This window comes from Leuciscus leuciscus (assembly GCF_965113295.1).
Source record: "Leuciscus leuciscus genome assembly, chromosome: 20".
NCBI lineage: Eukaryota > Metazoa > Chordata > Actinopteri > Cypriniformes > Leuciscidae > Leuciscus > Leuciscus leuciscus.
Genome location: NC_138744.1, coordinates 23305685 through 23329114, shown reverse-complemented (window position 1 = coordinate 23329114; position 23430 = coordinate 23305685). Strand labels below are relative to the sequence as shown.

The following is a 23430-nucleotide window of genomic DNA, read 5'->3' as shown; positions in this document are numbered from 1 at the left end:
TGCTGGTATTTTTTAACGATCTTTAAAAACTGCAAGCATACTGTCTTTCAGTAACTTAAAACCTCATACCTCGTTTTCCCATTTCTACGCACAGTATGTACCATTGTGTCGGTGCACACCTGGGGCTCATGTGGGCTCTTATTTGAGAGTCCTCTGGAGAGCTCAGGTAACCCATTGGGTCATGAAGTGCACACCTGGTTATTCAGACCACTGATTTACAGCACATAACACACCTGAGCTCTCACATACAGTATATCTATTCACGTGAGTGGACAATGAAATCCGAGGACTGATACAGGGAGTTAAATAAGACGGACGGGTCAATCTGTACATAGTATAAATCTGTACAGATCTTCTCTGGGGTCAATGACAAAAAGACTGTCCAAGTTAAAAGAAAAGAAAAAACTTTCCAAAAAGTAATAACATATTTTCCTTATAGCTTGAAGAAATGTTAAGTGTACAGATGTTAATGATTATTTTTAATTATTAATTAATATAATTAAATTTCACACCACATGACATTTTACACCTTGCATTGTCAAATTACCGCAACAGTGAAAGCATGAACAAACGTGAACGATGCTCGGGACAGTTGATGGAAAAGCACTTCAACGTCACGAAAGTTTGAGCCTTGACAAGAAGACGTGAAAGGGAGCTCATTTCATTACTCGCACGTTGTGTCTAAGGTTTTGTGATGCCCAGAAAGACACGTCTCGACAGCGTGTGAATGCTAAACTGAGCTCTATTTCATGTCTTCTTGCACTTGAGCGGACAAATTCACACAAAATTGTCAAAAAAAATAGCGAGTATCCTAGTAAACATTGTCGGTTATCTCTTAAGTGAACGTAAACAGCTGACAAGAAGTAAACGCATGTGTACAGTGCATTCGCTCTTAAAGTGACAGCAGCCTAATATTTATAATACGTCTGCGTTTTCGTGGGTTTGCGTTTTTGAGGTTTGCGAAGAGATAACAGATAATCGTTTGCACCTTTGAACCTATTTCAGGGAGTGCGTTCTCGAGACACCAGGCACTGTTTTGTGCGGTTGGGCGGCAGGAGCGCGTTAAGAACGGTGTTAGAACGTTTCCTGTTAAAACGATGTTGTGTTAGCCCCTAAGTTACTAACTAATGATTTTCGCAATGGAAGTGAATCAATCAATCAAAACTAACTTTAGCTGGACAATAGCTTTATCCTAGAGCTGTTGTAAAGCCTAAACAATCTGTTACGGTTATTTCCTATTATCTCTGTAAAGCTGCTTTGAAACAATAAAAGCGCTATAAAATGAAGGTGACTTGACTTGACTTAATATACCTGCTGTTGAATATGCTTTTTATGCTTATGCTTTTTTAATTAATTTAGGATTAATTAATAATACGGATGTTTAATTAATACATTGAAGACTATGCAGTGTTATTTTACATTCGCTTATTTTATAAAAAAAATGTGTACATGAAAACTACTGTTAGACCTAAGTTTACTTGTCTTTAATAATGTTTAATATTTACTATCAAGTTTAAATCTGGAGGCCAAACTGTGAGCCTGATGGACTTCTTGGTTGTCTTTGAAATTTGGAGCATTGTCTTGTTGAAAAATAACATCTGATCATTCCTCTTTAGATAACAACTTTTCATTTATGGGAAGCAAGCCATTCTGCAATATTATCTTGTACTCCAAAGCATTAAATGACTTTTCACAGTGAAGCAGCTCACCAATACCAGCAGCTACTGTAAAAGGCTCTCCGCACAATGACACAGTCTCTTCCTCCCTGCTTCACTGTGCTAAAGATGCATTTATTATAATATTTCTCAGCAGATTTTCGAAGACACTTCTCTGGAACATCCCCATGCAACCCGTTTCATTGTGATTCATCACTCCACACACAACTTCCCATATTCTGCCAAAAAAAAATTCTGAGAGAGCAATGTCTTTTTTAAGTAGTGCATTTGCTTAAATATTGCTAATTTCCTGATCAATAATTTGTGGTTAAGACAATTAAAGTGTTTAGCCATTTTGGGATTGGCCCATTTATATATATATATATACAAAACTACATTACAAAATATTCTTTTTTTAAGTATTCTGTTAAGCTATTTTTGGTTACATTTTATTTTAAGGTGTCATTGTTACAGAGTAATTATAAATTTAAGTACTAAGTAATATTAAGCAACTACATGTACTTAAACTACAAGTACTAAATAACTACAAGTACTAAAGGTTAGGGTAGGATTAGGATTTGGTTAAGGGGTTACTTGCATGTAATTATGCATAATTGACTGTTATTACTATGGTAAGTACATGTAACATATGTAACGACACTGTAAAATAAAGTGTTACCCTATTTTTAAATTTATGTGCCCCAAAAAAATTATAAAATAATTATAAATCAGAAAAGATGTTCATCAAACAAGTGTCACTGTATGTAAGAATTGGATTGTAAATGTATTTTTGAACAGATTATTAGACAAAAAAAATGAGTGTCATGTCATTTAATGTGGAATAACGAGAAAATAGAATAAAACAATACAACACTGCACAAAAAAAGGTCATAATTCACTCACCACATTTAATTAAAAACATTCCAATAACTGCTGCCATGCATCTATGCTTAAATACAGTATGTGCAAGAAGCTCAACAGTACCAGTCCTCCATTATCTTCACTACACTTCTCTTTTTGTGTTCCTCAAAGGACAGAGTATAAGAGTAAATTAATATTTTTTCATTTTATTTTAAGATCCTTTAACAGGTACAACAAGGTTTTAATGAAAAACTTCACTTGGTGCAACAACACAGCTTGACATCTTGCAGTTGATCAGCACCTTCAAAAAAGACAAAAACTGAGGCATGAGCCTCTCTCATTCTGAGCAGCGTTCCTCCGTCTGTGCTGCTGGAGGCCGGCCAAACCAGCTCCCTCTGGAAGGATAACCAGGCTCATATTTACTGCTTACTTCTAAAAACTGAGCAGACTTTGGTGGAGTCTTTCGTGGACTTTTCTCTGTGCTATTCCAAAATAGCACAGTCACAGTCAGTATCAGACAAACTTTCACGAATCTTGCAGACTGTAAACTGTTTTACACATTCCATCATTTCTAAAAGGGAAAAGTATTATCTCCATAAAACCTAGGAAACTGGGGTAGAGGATTCTGGAAATTACATATAGAAGTTTTCTGTAAAATTCAAAGAAAAATAGGAGACAGATCATTAGTTTTACTCTAGTCCCAAATGTACACATCATCGCCCAAAGGTATTTATGTTTCAAGGATTTTTATAACTAATGCCTTCTCTAAGACAGTCTGCTGGTTCTTAAGCTATGAAAAATCTCAAATGAATATTAGAAATGTAAAATCACTTCACATAAAAATCCACCTCGAAATATAAAACGTCAAATGCTTGGCCCATCAAAGAAGCTTGTTTCTAAAAATATGCCTCAAATTCCAAACAGGCTTTGCTTTGATAAAAGTGGAGTGAGGAGGGAAAGAGAGGGTGAGGAGTGAGAGATAGGTGGAGAAAAAAAATACATAAAATCAGATATGATATGTCAGCTTAAACTCTGATAAAATGTGTCGGCCACATGAAAGCCTCACTATCGTCGGGCATCTTTCGTGGTCATGCCCTCCATCTACAGGGTGCTATCTGGCTAAATGGTTCAGCAAAAACAAATCTAAAGGCAAAAAAGTGATTGCGAAACATTACGGAACCCAGACGGCTTATTCCCCCACCAAATTCAAACTTACTCTGTGGTTGTACCGTATACTAAATGTTTCGCAAAGTCGCCTCAGGAGCTAAAGATTATGAGTGATCTGGGGCCAGATTCACGAAACATTCTTAAGAATAAAATTCTTCCTAACTGCCATTTTCTTCTTATTTTCTTACATAAGAAAAAAGATAAGAATGTTTTGCATTACCAAAAACCTGGTTACACTTTATTTTAAGGTGTCATTGTTACAGTGTAATTATATATTTAAGTACTGAGTAATATTAAGCAACTACATGTACTTACTATTGGGTTAGAATAGGATTAGGATTTGGTTGAGGGTTAGTTGCATGTCATTATGCATAATTTACTCTTATTACTACGGTAAGTACATGAACACTGTAAAATAAAGTGTTACCGAATTTTCTTAACTTTCTTCAGATGATTTTCGTGAATTCGGCCCCAGATTACTTACAAGATAATTACTTACAAAGTACTAAATGGTTTAGCTCCCCAGGACTTGAGCGAGCTCTTAGCGCATTATAGTCCTTCACGTCTATTGCGATCTCAAATTAATGCACGGCTGATAATACCTAGATATCAAAATCAACTGCAGGAGTTAGATCCTTTTCCTATTTAGCACCTAAACTCTGGAGCAGTCTTCCATGTTGTTCTGGAAACAGACACACTCAGTCAGTTTAAATCTAGACTAAAAACACATCTCTTTAACCTGGCATACACATAACACATCATCAATTTCTATGATTGTCAGGCTGCATAAAGTAGGTCAGCCGGAACCGGGAACATAACACCCGATGTACTCGTTACATCATAAGAAGAATGGCATCTACGCTAATGTTAGTCTCTCTGTTTATCCCGAGGTTCAGCCGGATCCAGATCAGATGAAGAGGACCAAAAAAGGTGTTTGAATGACATCCAGTTCAACACGAGATGGAAACATCACAGTTTGGCTTAAATGACGGCAAAGGACGTGGAAAACATCTCCCACTACAGACTGGAAACTCCCAGTTGCAAAGAACCGAAGTGCTATAAGCAACTGTAACACAGAGGGTAGAGAGTGGTTCGCTGGGTAACATTTGTTAGCAATTTCATAAATTCCGCGGCGATCAAATCGATATTATCTAAGCAGTTTTTCATCGCTAAGATGGTCCAGAGGGTTCTCCCTATCGCGAAAAATTCGCCTTGGAACATCTATATCTTGAACAGGATCCATAAACTCAGCCATGTTTTCTCATTTGTGTTCATAAACTCTTTTAAGGTAAAGTTTTTCTAACCTTAAACTGTACTTAGGAAAATGACAGTTAAGGGGCTTTATGCAACACAACGGTTTTTAAGGGATTACTTAAGTGAAAGATAGACACTTAAGGGTAATTCTAGGGGTGTATGACGTTTCAGTAAAAAAAAAAAACTTAAGTAACACTTAAGGGTTATTTTCTGCAACACCCTTAAGTTTAAGGGAAACCTAAGGGCGATCTTAAGGGAAAATTCCACCTAAGGCGTTTTATGCAACCGGGCACTGGCCCTAGACACGACAGCAACGCAGCTCTGAAGTGTCAGCAGAGACCGTGTCAATATCCCCTGTAAAGGCCTCATCAACACGACAAAAGTTGTTATCCTCTGCACAGATGAAAACGTTATCAAAATGATTCCCGTTCACACGGATCCGCGGAAACGACTAAAAACACTGTATTATGCATGCCAGACAAGTAATTGGCGATGTCACTTTGTAAAGAAAGACTACGCGCCCGCGCACATACGCATTCAAACACGTAATATGCATTTACACGGCGTCACCGTTTTCACAGATTCACACTTTTGAAGTTTACACGGAGATGATAACGGTATCGCTTTCAAAAACTTGCACTTTGAAACCTACTTCAAAGTTTGCGTTAACGCCATTGTCGTGTAAATGAACGGCCAGAACGCATTAAAAGTTTTCTGCTTTCAGTTGAAAACGGTCGTGTAAGCGGCCCCTAATTTAATAACTAATGATATTTACAACGGAAATGAATCAATTAAAAACGCACTGAAGCTGGAAAATTGTATAATTTTATAGTTGTAACTTTATACAACTATAAAGTTGTATTGACTTTCTTCTCGAGCTGCTGTACAACCAAAACAATCTTTGTTGCATTAATTTCCTATTATCACTGTAAAGCTGTCTGAAACAATCTGTATTGTAAAAAGCACTATGAAGGAGACTTGACTTGACGATCAAATCAAATCTACAAATCTTACTTTTTTTTTAATTTGTGGTTTTACTCAGAAAAACATGACATAACAGAAGTGAAATGGGTTGCAAATGTTTGATGTTTTATGTATTTTCACAGCGGTGCTCATTAACGGTGTAGCTGGCAATCCAGAGGGACAGATTTTAATGAATCCTCTGTGTAAATAAGAGATTTGTTATTTATAGGGATATATTCTACATACATATAAGCAAGATATATCTATAAATAAAATAGAAATCATATATAATGACAGATTTAGAGTCATTCATCTTAAAGTTTTATGAAAGTAAAAAAAAAAAAAAAAAAAAAAACCTTTTCAAAATCATATGAAACAAACATGAGCATATTTTTAAGAACTTTCTGCCTCTTTTTGTCCTTTTATTTGTCAAGGACACTCTTCTTTGTCATTGACAAGTTATAATTATCCATTTTGATTACATAATACAATTTAGCACAAAAAGTACTGGAGTATAAGCAAATAGCTATATGCCCCATAACCCAGCTGTTCCCACACTTCCTCTGTTTACGGCTTTCGCTGCTAGTATTCCATAACACAAGCTACTCCCACAGAGAGAGCACGGGAACATCTGCATCTTGTACATAAAACATCTGGCATAGATGTTTCTGCATTCTGGACAATAGAAGCACATCCATCTATGGGATTTACGCAGGGCTAGGGACTCTCATGTCGACGCATTCCTCCAAAGACCTGCAGACAGCGGGTTAATCTGTCTGCGGTATGCAGGATCTGCTATGTCAACACACTGGCATGCCATGGAGAGAAACACCTAAGGAACCATTAATCACTTCAGGACTATATCCTCCCAGATGAGCTATGACAAAAACATTCACCTTCATCTGGACAGATTGACAGACAGCTTAAAGATCGCAAACTAAACAGACCTACACAACACTGATTGACAATGACAACGCTCCTGATTTAGAGCTGTTTTAATGAGAGTGGAACCCACGTAAAACTGTGGACAGACATGGACAGGAAGCAAATTTACCCAGTGTTACGTTTCTCTTTCAAAAAAAAAAAAAAAAAAGTCTGTACACTGTAAATACAGATGTGTTTCCGAAAGCACCCCCACAACAGATGAGAATACCACATGCCTCTGGCAGACACACTGCTCTTTTCAGATGCTAAATTGGTCTTCAGTATAGATAAACAACACTTGGACTGTTGGCTCATTTTCATAAGCAATTTTGCCTCGTGCTTTAATATAACATGACATTGTGAAAGAATATTGTTCCAAAAAGTGCAATTATCATCTATTACAGCTTTTGTGTACCCTCATTGCAGACATTTTCCACTTAAAAGTGAAGGAAATTCCCCATAGTTAAAATTAGCCTAAATCAAAGCGGCCACAATGCTGGTGAAAACTGTAAACTGACTTCTCTTAGGTATATTAATAGTTCTTTAGTGGTTGCACTGTGGGGTCTAACTGCTACGTGTTATTCACACTTTCACTCCACTCAGCCTACCACCTCTGCACAAAGTTTCTCTCTTTCTTTCTCATGTTTTATGACTTCCTGTTGCAGGATTCATCACTAAAAGTGAATGAACAAGGTTGGCCAAAGTAAATGACACAGACAACATCTCCATTCATCCAGACAGACAGACAGAAGATAGATAGATAGATGGATAGATAGATAGATAGATAGATAGATAGATAGATAGATAGATAGATAGATAGATAGATAGATAGATAGATAGATAGATAGATAGATTCCATTTGCTAAGCTAATTGAGGGGAACTGTTGGTAACAGAAATTCAAAGCTATTAGTTTCCATTGTGTTACACACACACACACTCACACACAGATAAACTGTCTGACAACATCCCTGTTTCATGACTTCCTCTGCCTGAGGTTGTATATATGCAGTCAGCACACAAATATTGTTCAGATACTGGCATTACTAGAAGCACACACAGGTGTTCAGAGTGGGAGTCTGTTTACGCCCATGAATGAGGTGTCAGCACAGTCATGCATCTGTCATAACATGTTGTCTTGGCAATGGGTACAGTTTATGTTTGGTTACATCATATTACGATGACATTATTTTGTGGAACAGCACAATAAGAAAGGTCGTAATAATCTGTTACTAACAGTTAGTCCCTAACAGTAAAATGTTACATGGTGCTATTATCCAAGAGGCAGCTGGGTGTTTTTTTCTTGTTTTCCCCCCCTTTAATTTAATGGTAATTGGTTGAATTCAGCAGTTATGCAATTACATTTTGGCTGTTTCAAAGTTATGCCATAACTTTGGATCAGGCTATGAGGACTCAAGACTTCACATTATTAGAATCCTCACTGTTGAGGAATTGAAACCTGAAATACGTTCGAACTGGCATGAAAAGAAATGAAACAAGGAATGAAAACCAATGGGGAACCACTTATTGTCATTTTCATATTAATTTCATTAGTTCTAGGAATCATGGAATAACCTATAAACTTCTGATTTTGAAAACATGTTAGTGTTACAAGTACAGCATTAATATTCCATTCCCTCTATAGATATAAAGTTGAAATAAGATTTCCTCTTTTGAAACAGATTGGCTAATACTTAAATAAGGCTGAACAGACTATTTACTCACTATGAATGATTAGCACTGATAAAACTGGATCTCAGGGTCAAACTGAAGAGTAAACTCATTGCCAAGGTTAAAAAAGGATAGGGAAAAAGACCTTATTTCAGGACGTTCTGAAAACACGAGGGCAGTTGCTTCACTCACACAACAAATCAATAAACAGGGTATTAGAACAACTGTGCAAAAGCTTTCAACAATTCCAAACATCTTCCAGTAAAATTACACTGCGGTGGCTTGATTTTATTGCTTCTTTGTAATGGGCTTCATCACAGTTGAGAGCTAAAGGTAATTAACACATACAGATCTGCGCCCTGAAGCAACCTGCAAATTTGCTTGACAACACTTTGAAAGCAGTGTTGCTATTGGGAATCGATGTGCTGCGTTCGTTGCTTTGCAGTCTAGTTCGCACACAGAATTAAAAAAAGTTGCTGCCTTAAATTTCTAAGTACAATCAACTTGGATGTTTAAGTCATTTCAACTTAAATCACATAAAATGAGTTGAATCTTGTTGAACTTATAAAAAAAGTTGAAAACTGCTTAACTTAATTTGATGAGTTAAAGCAATGTAAAAACCTATGTTGTCATAACTTATTGATCATATTATTTTTTACAGTGAGGAACAATAATAAGCAGGAATTGAAATTCTTTGCATAAACCAAATCCCATTGTTCTCTTCAATGGCTCAGAACTCTGAAACTGAATCAAGACTAATCTGAATTTGATTTGCAACGCACAGTGGTTTTCAGTTTCAGAACTGAAATAAGTCGACTCATCTGGATTTCTGGAGTAAAACTGGCTGAGAAATTAAGTTCTCTCAGGAGGAGATTAGGGTTCATTAGCTGGTTGTCTCAGTGAGACACTGAATATGAGCTCCAGAAGACCAATACATTTATAAAGTGACATTGAACTTCACTTTTAAATATAAAGGTTCCAAAAGGGGGTTTTGACAGCGATGCCATAGAAGAACCATTTTTGGTTCCCCAAAGAACCTTTCAGTCAACAGTTCTACATTTTTTTATTTTTTTTTAAATTCTTAAAAAATCTTAAGAACCCTTTTGTGGAATGGAAAGATTCAATGAACGTTAAAGGTTCTTCATGGAACCATCAAAGCCAATAAAGAACTAGAAAGTGTTCAAGTGACTCTTCTGAGATCGAAATGCAATTGTCATTAGAGTACTCTGTAACTTTCTCAGGGATCTCTTTAAGAATTTTTCTTAATTTTTTTAGAAGTTTGGACATCCGTGTAAAAGGATGAGCATTTTCACTTTAATATCTAGGCTACTACATAACATCATCATGCTGGTGTTACAACAATCTCATAATATGATCATGATGGGCTTTACAGGTCTTCCCAAGACCAAGTTGACACTTTTTCTGAAGCAAAAGATGCATGTTAAGAATCAATTAAACAGTATAAAATAAGCAACATATATGCATTATGTCTGTCGTAACAACTCCATACAATATGTTTATCATTATATGCCACATAGGAAGAATGTACATCATCAAATAGTAGATCGGCGCACAAAACAACATGAACTCAACTCAAACTCACCTTGTCGCTGGACAAGCAGACAGCTGCTGAAAGAGTCAGGAATATCCAAATGTTCCTCATTATTCCCCTTAAAGAAGTCTTTTGGAAAGAATTCGTGGATGGCACTCGTCTGCGCTCCTTAAACCAGCTTCTCTCTTCGGTCTCTTTTACAGTTTCACCTAAAACACAAACGCAAGATCCTTTTCGAGAGATGTTTGGCGTTTTGATCCACCTGATCAAACTTCTCTTTTGCCTTTCCAAACGGCAACTACTGAGAGAGTCTGTTGATGCGATGTTGATGTCTCGGGTCCATGTGAGGCAGCGAGAGAGAGAGAGGGTAGAGAGGGTGGAGGGGGGAGGGGGGAGAGGGGGGTGTTATGTTAGACGGGGAAGGATTTTTGCGTCACACTTGATTAATAGGACTTGGACTAGACTGACATGTCTGAACATCATTTTTGTCGTAATTTCCGTTAGTAAACGTGCCTGTGTGCAGCTCACTCACTGTGATTTTAGAAAATTTGCTGTGCCCCCTAGTGAGCCCCGGCCCACTGCTTTAAAACAACTAGAAACCATCTAACATCTTACATAAATGATGTACTGTAAATCAAAATTTCAATTACAAAGCCATTACAGGCAGTGCTACAAGTTTAATAAAATGTACTGCTTATCATAGTTATTATTGTTCAGTTTATTTGCTTGTAACAGCTGTTGCTGTAATCACATGGTAATCAGCCACCAATGTCATTAACAAAGGATACAAAATGGCAAAGATTCTGAAATCTTCTTAGGAGATCCTAAATTAGTTATGTTTTACAGAGTAGTAACAATAACAGTCCTATTGTATTTTAGCTCAAACTATGGTTGTTGTTTAACCATTGTCATGTCCAGTGCTTGGGTGTAAGTAATGCATTATCATTAATTAGGCTACTTTAAGTAAAAAGAGATTACTATTAATTTTCTGTAATTTAATAGTTACTTGTAATGTAAATTAGTTCACACAAAAATGAAAATTGTCCCATAATTTACTCACCCTCAAGCCAGGTGTATATGACTTTATCTTTCAGCCAAACACAATCTGAGTTATATTAAAATATCATGGCTCTTCCAAACTTTATAATGGGAGTGAAAAGTAACTTAGATTTTGAAGCCCAAAAAAGCACATCCATCCATCATAAAAGCAATCCATACGGCTCCAGGTGGTTAATAAAAGCCTTCTTAAGTGAAGCGACGCTCTTTTGTAAGAAAAATATCCATATTTATAACTTTATAAACTATAATCACTGGATTCCGGTAACGGCCGTATGCAAGCCGAGTTCCAGCCGAAGAGTGAACTCTGAACTCTGATAAAATGTGTTTTTAATGTAACCTTGGTCAATTCAAGAATAATTTATAGAATTTGATATTATTTATTTGAAAGAATTAAAAAGAGCAGTTTCATGTCTATCCTTGTATTTTTCAACTGGTCAAGGTTAATGTGGGAATTAGAACATAATTTATAATAAGTAATGCAATACTTTTTAGAGAGAGTAATTAGTAAATTAGCGTAGCCTACACTGCTGAAGATAAAATTAGCTAGTAGCTAATTCATGACTTTTTAGAGTAACTTACCCAACATTGGTTATTTCTAAGAAAATTTAAAACAATTCTGTTCAAAACACGTTTCATCTTTTACTGTAGATTGTATTATTTTCAGTTTTCATTAGTAAGATAATGTTCGTAATATCACCTTCTGGGACATACAACCTATCTGAGTGAATATTTTCTGAGTGGGAGTTTGTCTCCCCCTGCTGTTCTGCACGATATAAGCACACAAAATACAAGCACACTTTACATAAAGCATTATACACTTCTTTTATTGAGCACTTTTATGCAAATATAGGTTCAGAGCATTTTAATTAAAAATCTAAATTTGAATAATGTATACACGAGTGTTTTAGTGCTGCAAAAACATCAGATTTTTTATTCTAAATCCCTAAAATAAAGAACACACAACAAATACATGTTTTTAATGTTTTATTAAAGTTATATATTCATAAACATCTGTTTTTTTAAAGGGTAACGAGGGAATCTGAGTTAGTGGCAGATCATTTTGCTCTTTGAAAGTATGTCAGACACTTTACAGTCAATAAAAGATATCAGATCATTATGTCATTAAAATATTCACAACAATAAATAGAGGGATTATCCCAAAATATACTTCAAGACAAATGTCACATAGCAAGATAAAAACTGTCAACATGATACCACAAAGGACCTGAATAGTTAAATGTGATTTTAAATTAGACTGAGGTGAGCAAGGTGAAAAATACAGCATATAATTCGGAGATACAGAGAAGGAGGGGGAAAAGATATTGAAAGCGTAGCAGTCACACTATCATCTAATTCCAGGTTTAACGTCTGTTCCTTTTAAGGTGCCAATATGGTTTTTCCTCCAAACAGGGGGAATCTGTCAAAAGAAAAAAAAAAAGAAAGTTACAATCATCACTATAAAGTTGTAGAGCTGTTGCAAAGTACACATGGAGTGTTGTATTACGCACAGGAGGTGGAGAGCTGGGTTCTAAGTGTCGGCCCAGGAAAGAGAGAAGTCTTCTCCAGATTAGTCCACTGCCCAGGAACATTAACCCGGTCACTAACCAAAACACACGTGGGTCCTACACACACACACACACACACACACACACACACACACACACACACACACACACACACACAAATCAGTGTGGGTCAATAAACAACATGTTCTCAGTCAGACAGATAGTCTCAGCCTGTTGGAAACACTTCGGGAGTTTAAAGCGTCATCTGATTGGTTGAATTCTACAGTATTTCCGGGAAACTGTTAAACATTCTTTAAACTAAGCCGGTGTGTTGACAACTGACAATGAGTGCTTACAAAGATCAATAAAAATACTGGACTTTCAAAAGTATGTTAAATATGTGAAGTCTGCGGTATAGACTCTTTAAAAAGTGTCCAAGAGTTTAATGTAGGGACATCGACTCTACATTTTTACATATGTTTATATGTCAGTTATACAGCCTCTGGGCAGTCCTTGGTCAATGAAAGCTGTTATGGAGTTCAGAGCTTCTGCCGTCAGTCTGAAGGTCTGGCAATGCGAGACTTTCAGATTGATAACACTGCACACAATGCTGGCTATAACACTGAAGTAAAACGGTAAACAGTAATAAAACGGTAAACTGTAGAAAAACGGTACCAACCTCTTCAAAGGAAGATTCTAAATTCATTCCAAAAGCCACACCCATCAGACCAAATAAGGAGAGGGAGAAGGTTCCCATGGTGAGCTGGAGGTTCAGGCGCATCATGACATTCCGATGGCTAAAGACAATTTAAGGCAAGACCACGCAGGTGAATAGGTGAACTAACCGATATTACCATACTTCCCCCAGTTGATAAATCACAGTACATTAAAACAAATGTTTTGTATTACAAATTTTCAATATGTTATGATTAAATATGCATTATCAAATTAAGCTGGCAATAATTTTCATACATTCTTCAGAACAGAAATTTTTATATTGGATGAAGCCAGGTTCAAAACTTTTGTTTAATTTTGATGACATATTACAGTTAAAGGTTTTTATAGAGGTAATTTTGGATATCTTTTTTTATCACTGCAGGGAAAAAACATGTTCACCATGTTTTTAGGAATAAAATGTAATATAAATCAGGTGAATGGTATATGGACAAACCTTACAAAGCATGTAAGTGCTGCTGAAGGGGAGATTTCTGGAAGAAAATAGCCTTTAAAAGACATGCATTGCAATGAAATCTACAGACACAAATAGATAAAGTGTAATAAAATAACATTAAAATGCGTATTTTGGATGTGCACTTTCTACAAGTCTGAAAGAAGACAAATGATAGAAGAAAAATAGGCCAAAATTGAGCAATGCCTGATAATTTAAAGCATTATTTTATTAATTAAATATAAATAAACCTGACGTTACATGACTGGATAGTGTCGAATTGCACAAACATATTCACACCACTATGATCAGATGCTTTCTTAACTGCTGTTTTCTCACTGCTGTCATTTTTGTTGCACATTTATTTTGTTATTGATATTTATGTTATGAATATTTACATATTCATCTAAATGGCACTCGCATCTGTGTGAATGGTGTCGGGAAGTTTGGTATTTCAAACTTCTTTTTATCCATTAGCAAAAAACGAAAAAGAACTTCGCTGTTAGTAGGTTATATCACACAATTAATCTTTGCTAACTCAGTTTCTCCACACTCCCTTTCAATATCCTCTCCTTCTTCGTTCTTAACTTTGATGTTTACTGTGCATTTAGGTTTAATTTCAATAAAACAATATTTGAACTCCATAACCTTGGACCTATTGATTAATTTCACATATTCTCGAACCAGCATATCAGAAAGAGCATTCTGGGTTGAGCTAGAGGAGCGGAATCCTTAGAAATATCCCCGCTTCGCTCACATGCTCTGACTGAGACATATGTACAGTCTCTTGATGTGTATTGCATCATGAGGTACAGCCCTAGAGCAGTTAAAAATGGCATTATAGAAGATGTGGTTGCCGCTGGTGTACCTATCCAGGTTAATGAAGATGACGCTTTCAGAGTCATCGATGAGGTCTTTCAGTTCTCTGGCTTTGTTGCCAAGCTCCTCTGCTTGCATGAAGTAATTCTCCAGCAGTAACTCCATCTCTTCAGCGTGATCTATACCCAGACTACTCTCCTCACTGGCTCCATGTGAACACATACCCACATACAAACACAGGCACACCAGCAGATAAAAGACCCACACAACAATTATCAGATATTTACACTGACACCAAGAATATTTGTGTACATGTAAATGTGTTGCTATGAAGTTGAATTCTGTGATGTCACCTACAACACTTGCGGGTCGCTCCACTTGGTGACACAGAGTTCATCTATCAGTTCATCCTCATCCAGGATTTTTAGCAGACTCTCTTTAAACATTCTAATGTCCGTCTCTAGCTCTGAAAGGCTGCAGGGAGATAAAAAGCCAGTTTTTTTTCTCTCAAAGAAAATGATAGATCATGTTACTTCAAAGCTTCCACTCTAAAAGAAACACTGCAATGACTTTAAAATCATTTTCTACCACACAGAGAACATATTACCTAATAATAATGAGATGTGAGAATATCCATCATTTCGCCATGCCATTATTTTCCAACATCGGGCAGCCCTATTTAGATACTATCAGAGACTGTTCAATTTCAGGCACTTTTTATTAACCCTAGTGATGAGCAAAACTACATATTTTCAAAACTGACAAGACAACTTGGAAGCCACAAATACCACAAAAACTATAAAAATACTTAAGCGCAAACACAGCAAGCATTCTCTTTCAAATCACCACCACAAAAATATATATATTACAGATACAAAGACAAGAAAAACTAGATAAACTCACTAGGGGACATTACTAACAACCTAATCAGATGTTATACGGTCGAGTCGACTATCCTGACTCATCCCTAATTAACACAAGAAAAACACAACAAAACAATCATTTTATAACTCTGGATAAGCTTAATAGCAATTACCCCTTCATATTATGTTATAGCGATCTTTCATTAAGATTAGCTAATAAGAAAGTAATGTTCTTAATTGTGTAGTTAAATGCCTCTTGCATTTGGGAACATAATGTTCTAAACAACAGCATGGCTAGGGAAAGGCTTTTAGAGCAGCTTTTTAATGAAGTTAATGAACTCACCTCTTGCTATTAAGCAGGAGCAAATGGAGTTTGCTTCGGTCGGCAGAGAGGAGCTTTGGGTCGACCAACGACTCCAGACAATCCAGAACCTGAGGCTGAACTTCATTCAGTCGCATCTGCAGCAAATTCACCTGTGCCAAAACACATGCTTACCCATATAAACATGCAACAACACATGATTACACATAGTCATACAAACATGGACAAATAATCAAGTAGACACAGAGACCAAGAACAAAAACATGGACAAAGATCAGACTGCGGTACGAAACAATTCCACACTAGCCATGATGATCACCAGATATCATAACAAACTCAGACATATCTATGCTTATGATACATAGATTCATTCATTCAAAAATACAGTAAAAACTAGCCTGGGAAAACCCAGACAACTTCCGGCAAATTTAGATTTGCTCTGCAAGTAGTCTGGCAAAAAGCTCATTCAAGCCCATTTCTAATCCGTCGAAATCGCGGCACCAATCAGAAACGTTGGGGCGGGCTTTACACGATGACGATCGCTCTGATTGGTTTTAGCCCAGAGGCATTTGAGCAACGTCCGTTCAACTTTTAAATGCATTATTATATTCAAATTGCAAACACATGAAGACAGTCTCCATGAAAGACCCACTGGCAGATGAACGTGCTACTACATTTCTCTCTGAAACGGTAGGAAATTAAATTCGATTTAATAGAGGATTTTAACTGTGACAAGATGATTGACAGGGCAGTTTACGTGACAGGATGCACGCGACAGATCCGTCCGATAAAGATGACGAAGTAGTATGTCCCAAAAAGTGCCTACTTTTTTGCTACACATTCAAAAGTAAAAACCTTTTCTTCACAAAAAGAGTACATACTTTTATGGCGTAGTGTAACTTATTCGAATTGGGACGCAGCATATGGCTTTACACGATGACGATCGCTCTGATTGGTTTTATGTCTATCCAATTGAGCCCAGAGGCATTTGAGCGACGTCCGTTGGTGACGCCCCTTTGGAAATGAGTTATTAATGGAGCTTTGCCAGACCATAACTCAGTTACTACTGAGAATGTTCTGGTTTTAACCAGGCTAAGTAAAAACGATAATATTGTAAAATATTTTTAACACTAATATAACTGTTTTTCATTTTAATATATTTAAAAATTTTATTTTAAAAAAGCGGAATTTTCAGCAGCCATTACTTCAGTCACACAATCCTTCAGAAATCAGTCTAATATTGTGATTTAGTGCTTAAATAACATTTATCATTATTAATCTTGAAAACAATATTGTGCAAACCATGTTTTTTACAGGATCCTTAGAAGAACAGAAAGTTCAAAAGAACATTTATTTGAAAAGTAAATATTTTGTAACATGAACATATTTACTGTCCCTTTTGATCAATTTAATATCCTAGCTGAAGAGAAGTATTAATTTCTTTTCTTTCTTTTTTTAAACCTTATCAAGCCCAAAATGTTGAACAGTAGTGCATATACTATTATTGTTATTTATTAATAAAAATAAATTACTTTAAATACTCACCCTGTGTTGTAGAATGGCTTCCAGAGCTCTGAACTCAAAGGGCAGGGAGTAAGTAGCCAAATTTCCATCTCCCGCCAACTGTGGCCCAAGTTCTAACACCAGCCATTTCTCCAGGCCAAGACCACGGAAATCCAGCACCAGTAAACACTCCGGGGTGACCACTGCCTTCATGGACTACACATAAAAAAAAGGGGGAAAAACACTTTATAATTTAAAATTCAATTTCCAAAGACAAATCGAGTTTCATCTTTAGAATATTTATTGTATTTGGTATTAAGTATAAGATAAAGATCATCTTTTATGTTTATGAAACAATCTTCAGAAGCTCTGAGTGTGATGACGTGTGTCCATACCTCCATGCGTATGATGATGGCATTGTTCCGGGCCGTAATACTTGTTAAGTGCTGGAATCTCAGATCTCTCGCCTGCAAACTAAGCTCCTGATACAATTCAGTCTTCTTCTTTTCTAGAGAACAGAATAAGACCCAGATCCATTGATAAAAATCTAACATGGCAAATTTTGGCCATTAAACATTAATGAACAGAATTAAAAACAGGAGGACGCTTTCTCTTTCTCTTTCTCTCTCTCTCTAAAGAATTAATTGAATGTTAAAACATTAAAACAGGGTAGATAATACACAAAATTAATTAAAAAACACATTGTTTAACATATTTAAAATTGAACAGAGTGAAATAGGTGGTTGATAATAAACAAGATTAATTACAAAATACACAATTTAACAATATAAATAAAATATTCTTGAAAAAAAAAGAACCCAAAAAATTGTTTTTTTTTTTTTTTTTACCCAAAAGCAAATATTCAAGATTCATAATATTGGGGGATGAGGCCTTGAGGCCTTGTAGAGGCATTGCAAGAATTTCTCCATAAAATTGTATAATATTTCCTTTTTTATGTGATAATAAGCATTAACAACTTATCAAATTATTCTCTCTATTGTTAAATATTGTTAAAGCTACACTGTGTAATTTTTTAAGTTGATTCTTAGCAAAAAACAGTTTGTTCTTTCAAAATGATATGTGCTCATTAATGTGTAATTACTTCTACCAACTAATCAAGTATTCTCGTAAGGGTAGAATCTGCCATTTAGAATTCATACAACACTGATTCTTGAGAGTCGGGACAAAACATGTCCCACATAGAAAAGTCTAATTTATAGCAAAAATTAAGAAATTCATCATGATTGACATACTTACAAAGTTAAATCTAAAGGAATTCTATATACCTATCTGATTTTTAGAATAACCCTTTTTATCTTTTTGGGGAAAATTTGTTTAAATGTATGGTCTGTGGTTAGAAGGTCCATGTTATTGCACTTGTCCTCAGCAAGAGGTCACAATATTAACCATCCCAAAAAACTTTTAAAAAGCTCTACAATTATGAAAACATATATATCAAATAAAAAATAAGGGATATAAATATAAAAAACAATGCATGGAGTGAACATCAAACAATATTTTCTATAAAAATCTGCCTATTAAAGTTGTGTCCTCAGTTTCTGTCAACTCCGTCAGATTTTTTCATAAAGCTCTTTAAATCAGGAAATAGCATGGTCAGCTATATCCCTGAGGACCCCTTTTCATCTCCCTGCCTGTGGTGAATGCAGCACTACCACACATGCTCTGGTACATTTTACATTTTTTATATATTTTAGACAAACAATGTCAATATTCCTATGGTCACAGCTGCACCATGTCAATACCATCTTTCTGTTAAGATACTTTTTTTTAAACCATAGTGGATTGAATTTAAGCATTTTAGTGAGGTTATTGGGACATCTAGCAACTGAGGATAAACTACCTAGCTGCAGTGTACAATACATGTTTTGGCAGGAAAATACATGCCCTTACGTCAACTCCGTCAGACGTCAACTCCGTCAGGTTCTATGTCTGACGGAGTTGACCTGTAAGCTGACGGAGTTGACAAATCCACCAATAACCTCTTAATGTGCGAATATAATATTATTTGTGAATATAGTGAAGGGTTAAACTGTTATTTCAGGGTTTTATTTACACATAAATGCACATACATAGCATGCATTACATTATTTAACCGTACGCATCTGACTTGTAGAGAACGGGCAGGCAGTGGTCTGCTTATTATTGTGTAACGTGTAACTTTGCCAGCACTTTAATATATTTATATATGTAGAGACAGAGATAGAGAAATGAGAAGCCAGTGTAGGGCTGGGCGATATGGCCCAAAAAAAATATCCCGATAATTTTTTTTAATATCAGTCGATATCGATAATTATCACGATAAATGTCAAATCTTTATTTCTTTAAAGTTTAAAGGCAGATTTTTGCTCCTAAGTGAAAGATGTAGAAAACAGAGTGTTAATTGTGGTTTTAAACTACTCTTTATTGTCAGAACATATCATGAAAAACAGGTGAACATTTCACAAATCTGAGGTAAAACATTCAAACATTTTTTGTCAACACCGTCAGTTTTTCATCAACACCGTCAGATCTTCGTATGTTTTTGTAAATTTTTTTGGGGAAAAAAATATTCTTCCTTCAGTTTATGTTGTTTTTGTAATAAAGGACCATCTGATCTACATCCTCTTATGTTTTATTTATTTAAGGAATTTGTTTTTACAATATTGAAATTAAAATCAAAGTTTGAAAAAGTGTGAAATCACAACTTAAGTTTATATATTGTATTTTTTTTACATATCAGAGTAACTAAACACTATTACAATATACTTCAGAACTTTAGATTCTTGTTTGATTTGAAGAATTAAAATTGTATACTTTTTAGTGTGTCTGACGGAGTTGACACAAATCCAGTTCTGAAGGGAAACATGTTTATTTGTTAAAAATGTGTTTTTATTTAGAACCTGTTCCTTTACATGGTTAAATAGCTAAGACCTTTCTCTGCAGAAACATATAACTCTAATTGATATAGTGTGTATTTTTTTAAAAAGTTTTTTAAAACGTGTTTTGTCCCGACTCTCAAGAATCAGTGACAAGCGAGTCGTTCGAATGGCGGCAGCCATGTTGCGCCTCCATCTTGAAAATACATTAGCCAAAGAGGGACATACCTGGAAATTCAAGCTTCGCCTTTCGCGTTTTTACACTCAGTGGCACCGTGACGAATGCGAGGGGGAGATTACTCGCGACTGCCGGCAGATTTGAATTAATACGGCCACCGTAGGAGTTTAAACGCCCTCGGAATGGGAGGGGCTAGAAAGTAATATACAGTTGGTAGTCATAAACAATTTCACTGCTAGATGGGAGAAAATCATACACAGTGTAGCTTTAAATTTTGCACATTTTTGTTTGTGAAAATAGTATTTTCCATGAAACATATAGGAGTTCACAACTTTTGCGTGTAAGAGCGTATCTTTCAAATATAATTTATTAGTAAATGCATTGCACTGAAATTAATTTCTCCATAAAAAATAAAAACATTATAATAATAAAAAATTATAATAATATATATAATAATAATAATAATAATTAAAGCTGCAAGCAGCGATGAAAAGGGCCCTCACATCCGTGCCACCGCCACCTTTTGGAAAACAGAGCATGGTGGGCAGTATGTAAATATAGGAGGACTAAAGGCCAATTTATACTTCTGCGTCGAGTGTACGCCGTAGTGTACGTCGTAGGCTACGCACGTAGGCGACGCCGTCGTGAGCATTTATACTTCTGCGAATGTCTGTGTTGCTCTGCAGTTACACCGCCGAAACGCTAGTTGGCGCGGGTGGGTTTTAATGTTCCAGTTCCACTGTGTTTACATTCCTCGCGGCTGTTTTGAGTTTAGGTTTCTACGAGCAATGGCGACTGAAGGAGTCATACAGATTGCTGTATTTCCGCACTTCTTCAAGCAATCTCTCGGTCACTTGGTTTATTTCCATGGCTCTTCACTGATCTTCGGAATTTAAAAATGGCGGGCGGGCGGTGCAGAGTGCAGAAAATCATTCCGGAAATGGGTAGGAGGAAACGCGATGCTATCCAGCCGACCAATCACAGATCTTGCGGTCCGCGTCGCCGCGACGCGTAGTTACAATTTTGAGGAGGTGCGCGTCAGGGTACGGCGAAGGGTACGACGTATGGTACACGTCAATGCGTATGCTACGCCGTACCTTCTACGCGCACCCGACGCAGAAGTATAAATTGGCCTTAAGTCAAGGTAATTTGTATTTGCCACACTTCCTGCTACCAGCAGGTGGCGCTATTGCTATAACCAAATATGAGCATGGTCATGTGTTCAGGACAGGACTCTTATCAAACATGTGAAGTTTGGGGCAGATTGGATATTGTATGCCTGAGTTACTGCAGGCTGTTAGTGGTTGCCTAGCAACATCGAAACTGCAAGCAACATTAATATTGAACTTATCTGATCATGCATACATCGAAATTGGGTGTACGTTTGTCAGGCCGCCGAGGGCACACCCTTCGACGAAAACTCAAGATCTTCGCAATTTAACGTCGCAAAGGCCTTAAGATTACACTCACCAAATTTGAAGAGGATCAGATCAAAACTGTAGGAGGAGTTCGTTAAAGTACAACATCAGGAAATGCCAAAAACTGCACAAAATCTGAGAGGAAGTTCAAAATAGCTGACTTCCTGTTGTGTTTAGGACTACGCTCCAAGAGACATTTTTGTAGGTATTGGGTCCTTACATGTATGTACCGAATTTCATACCTGTAAAATATTAACATTTTGCACATTTTAGTTTGTGAAAAGCATCCAACTCACCAAATGATGTCACATTCCCATCACGCTCAAATTTCATCTGTTAAATGAGAACGCAAATTTAGTAAAAGTGAGTGAATGACCTTCTAATCATAACGGCCCGGTTTCACAGACAGGGCTTAGATTAAGCCAGGATAAGGCCTTAGTTCAATTAGGGCATTTAAGTGGCTCTTATAGCATTGTCATTGACGTATTTTAAGATGTGTCAGTGCAAGTTGCTTTCAGCTCAAACATGCATTTTAGTCTGGGACTAGCTGAAGCCTCGTCTGTGAAACCGAGGGATACAGTGTGTGATTAACACTAAAAGATGGACAAATGTTTGTCTTACCACAACAAACACTGGAGCAACACTAGACAGGGCTGCCTGGGATGCATCCGTGGCTCTTTGGCGACAGGAGAAGTCTGGCAACAGAAATAAATGTGTTCCTCGTGTTGTGCTACAGGGTCCCTGAGCTCTCAGCAGAAGAGTGCTGTGATGTGTCCGTCCACACGCTGCTGTAAGAGGGCGTTTGAAAGATGATCTTGAGCACTTCACGGATCTCCATGTCCAGCATTTCATCGACACTTTTCTGAGACTCTCTCGACACAGAGACCTCAAACATGGCTCCATATTTTAAAACACTTGAGTTAAAAGTCCATTTTAGCCCGACACCCAGGTGAGGTTACTGTGCGATATGACACACTAGCTTTGGTCTTACTATAACTCCATTTAAACCCGATTATGTTGCTATTATGTATTAGTTGTCAAAGTAAAGAACAACATCTCCGAAATCCCGGTTATAAAAAGGAAGAAAGAACCCTCCTGGTTTGATGTATTTAGCTGTCCTGCAAACTCGCATCCGCAGGTATCTCCGTTTTACTATTAGCTCGTAATGTATTTGGTATACGAACACATAAGTGCAGGAATAGTTCAGCGAGTTGCTGACTTTATCAACAGTGGCTGAACGGCATGTTTTCGGAAACTGTTGATGACGTGAGGCAATGCATACAGCACGCGCTCGCTGTCGCTCCAATGGTCGGCAGTTATGTGTAGTGACGTCACGCACGACGCCGTTAAAGAGATAGTTCACCAGAAAATTTAAATTCTGTCATCATTTCCTCACCCTTATGTTGATCCAAAATTGTATGAGTTTCTTTGTTCTGTTGAACACAAAAGAAGATATTTTAAAGACTATTGGTAACCAGACTGTTGACGGTAGCCATTGACTTCCATAGTATTTTTTCCCATTATGGAAGTCAATGGGCAAAACTGTCTGGTTACCAACATTCTTCAAAATACTTTTTGTGTTCAACAAAACAAAGAAACTCATGCAGGTTTGGAACAGCTTGATGGTGAATAAATGACAAAATTTTCATTTTTGGGTGAACTATCCCTTTAAAG

The 23430-nt window shown here is 36.6% G+C and overlaps 2 protein-coding genes and 1 long non-coding RNA gene across 4 annotated transcripts in view; all 3 read right to left on the bottom strand.

Annotated features, from left to right (window-relative positions):
• The window catches only part of LOC309484206 (syndecan-2-A-like), a 28710-nt gene extending 18304 nt beyond the window's left edge, over positions 1 to 10406 (bottom strand). The window contains exon 1 of the mRNA XM_082150489.1: positions 10097 to 10406. Within this exon, the coding sequence (XP_082006615.1) occupies positions 10097 to 10156 (60 nt within the window). The 5' untranslated portion in view covers positions 10157 to 10406. The remainder of the gene's footprint in view (positions 1 to 10096) is intronic.
• A 1669-nt stretch (positions 10407 to 12075) lies between these two features.
• mrs2 (magnesium transporter MRS2) lies at positions 12076 to 23043 on the bottom strand. 2 transcript variants are annotated; one of them, XR_014200731.1, is made up of 11 exons: positions 22378 to 23043; positions 22053 to 22089; positions 17680 to 17792; positions 17327 to 17500; positions 15803 to 15933; positions 14954 to 15070; positions 14646 to 14798; positions 13781 to 13817; positions 13289 to 13406; positions 12613 to 12726; positions 12497 to 12521 (listed from the first exon to the last, which is right to left on the bottom strand). XR_014200731.1 is itself a non-coding variant. In XM_082150416.1 (10 exons), the coding sequence occupies exons 1-10, from the start codon at positions 22657 to 22659 to the stop codon at positions 12450 to 12452; spliced, it is 1311 nt and encodes a 436-aa protein (XP_082006542.1). In that variant the 5' UTR covers positions 22660 to 23042; the 3' UTR covers positions 12076 to 12449. The 2 variants fall into 2 exon arrangements, 1 of the variants encoding a protein (XP_082006542.1); XM_082150416.1 differs by lacking the exon at positions 13781 to 13817 and having other exon boundaries at positions 12076 to 12521; positions 22378 to 23042.
• LOC309484276 lies at positions 18463 to 20889 on the bottom strand. The gene is made up of 2 exons (XR_014200811.1): positions 20654 to 20889; positions 18463 to 20466 (listed from the first exon to the last, which is right to left on the bottom strand). It is a non-coding gene; the product is annotated as an uncharacterized lncRNA (long non-coding RNA).
• Positions 23044 to 23430: the final 387 nt, after the last annotated feature.